This window comes from Poecilia formosa, unplaced genomic scaffold (genome assembly GCF_000485575.1).
Source record: "Poecilia formosa unplaced genomic scaffold, Poecilia_formosa-5.1.2 Scaffold2084, whole genome shotgun sequence".
In the NCBI taxonomy this organism is placed as follows: Eukaryota; Metazoa; Chordata; class Actinopteri; order Cyprinodontiformes; family Poeciliidae; genus Poecilia; species Poecilia formosa.
The window spans coordinates 1-1,202 of record NW_006802023.1 but is presented as its reverse complement, the minus strand read 5'-3'; the positions used below and the strand labels follow the sequence as shown (position 1 = coordinate 1,202).

At 39.4% G+C, this 1,202-nt stretch overlaps 1 gene segment (V, D, J or C); it reads right to left on the bottom strand.

Annotated features, from left to right (window-relative positions):
* Positions 1-646: 646 nt before the first annotated feature.
* Positions 647-1,197, bottom strand: LOC107835367 (Ig kappa chain V region S211-like; the record flags this gene model as incomplete). The annotated part of the segment is given in 1 exon segment: positions 647-1,197. A coding segment is annotated over 1 exon segment (429 nt), but the record flags the coding sequence as incomplete, so codon positions are not given.
* Between the last annotated feature and the right edge of the window lie 5 nt (positions 1,198-1,202).

The following is a 1,202-nucleotide window of genomic DNA, read 5'->3' as shown; positions in this document are numbered from 1 at the left end:
ATTACCTAAAACCAGCACGGCTTTGAGAGAAAGTATGAACAGTTCTGTGATCATTCTGCTGTTGTCTGTGTGCTTAGAGCCTCTGGTCTCAGAAAAAAAAAAAAATCTGATCTGCAAAAGAAGTAGACACCCTGTAGGAGGGCGGAGTCACAACAGATCCAAAATAATTAGAAAAAAAAGTTGTCCTTCTAAGAGGCGGTTTGCAAACTGCAACCAGATGTTTGGTCACAAACTTAAGAGAGTTACAGAAACTTTGTGTGATAAAACGTAAAAAAAAAAAAAAAAGAAAAAAAAATGATATGCATTTATAATGTGCCGATCTGAAGTAGCACATTGTAGAAGACACTTTATAATCCATATTTAGGGGGTTGAATGCACTGTTTGAGTCCTGAATGGCGAGAACAAACACAAAACTCAAAGATGGAGAAAATCCACAGAGCGAAATGTTTGTTCTTTTAATCATCATAACAAATGTGACTGTATGAGTATTAAATTTAATAAGTTGCTTCAAAGCTTTGAGGAGAGTTTAGATAATCCAAAGAGGCGCCCTCTTTTTTTTTGTTTTTTAATCTATATATCAAATACATTGACAAACTTATTTGTGGAGTTATTTACAAATAAATTGAACACAACTCGGTGTATATTCTGTGTAATCAATTGTATTGTTCGACTCTTTATCAACAGGAAGGAAAATAATTGCTTCTGTCTGAGAGCATTTTTTGAGAAACACTGCCTCCTAGTGGACGGTATGGCTCCACAGCTGGGTGATCAGTCCCTCCTCTGAGGTTTCCCTGTATCTCTTGCTGCTATCAGCAGGTGAATGATGGCTCCTCTGGTATCAGTGAGGGTTTTTGTTGGAGCCTGAGGCTTCATGCAGCACTGTGCATCACTGGCAGCACAGAAATACACGGCGCTGTCCTCAGACTGCCTCAGCTTTGGAATGACAAGAGACGACAGACTCTGGCCGCTACCGTTCACTTTGTAAAAGTTTTGAAACTGATCTTCAACAGTGTGTGAAGTATAACGAGCGTAACCAAGGAGAGTCATGTTGGTTTTCCCAGGAGGCTGTTTGTACCACTGGATCATGTTGAAGTTGGTGTTTGAATGACTGCAGTTTATCTGGACTGATTCTCCTGGTTCTCTGATCAATGCAGCTGGACTCTGATGAACGCTGTTTTTTGATGGATCTGCTGAAAAAAAAA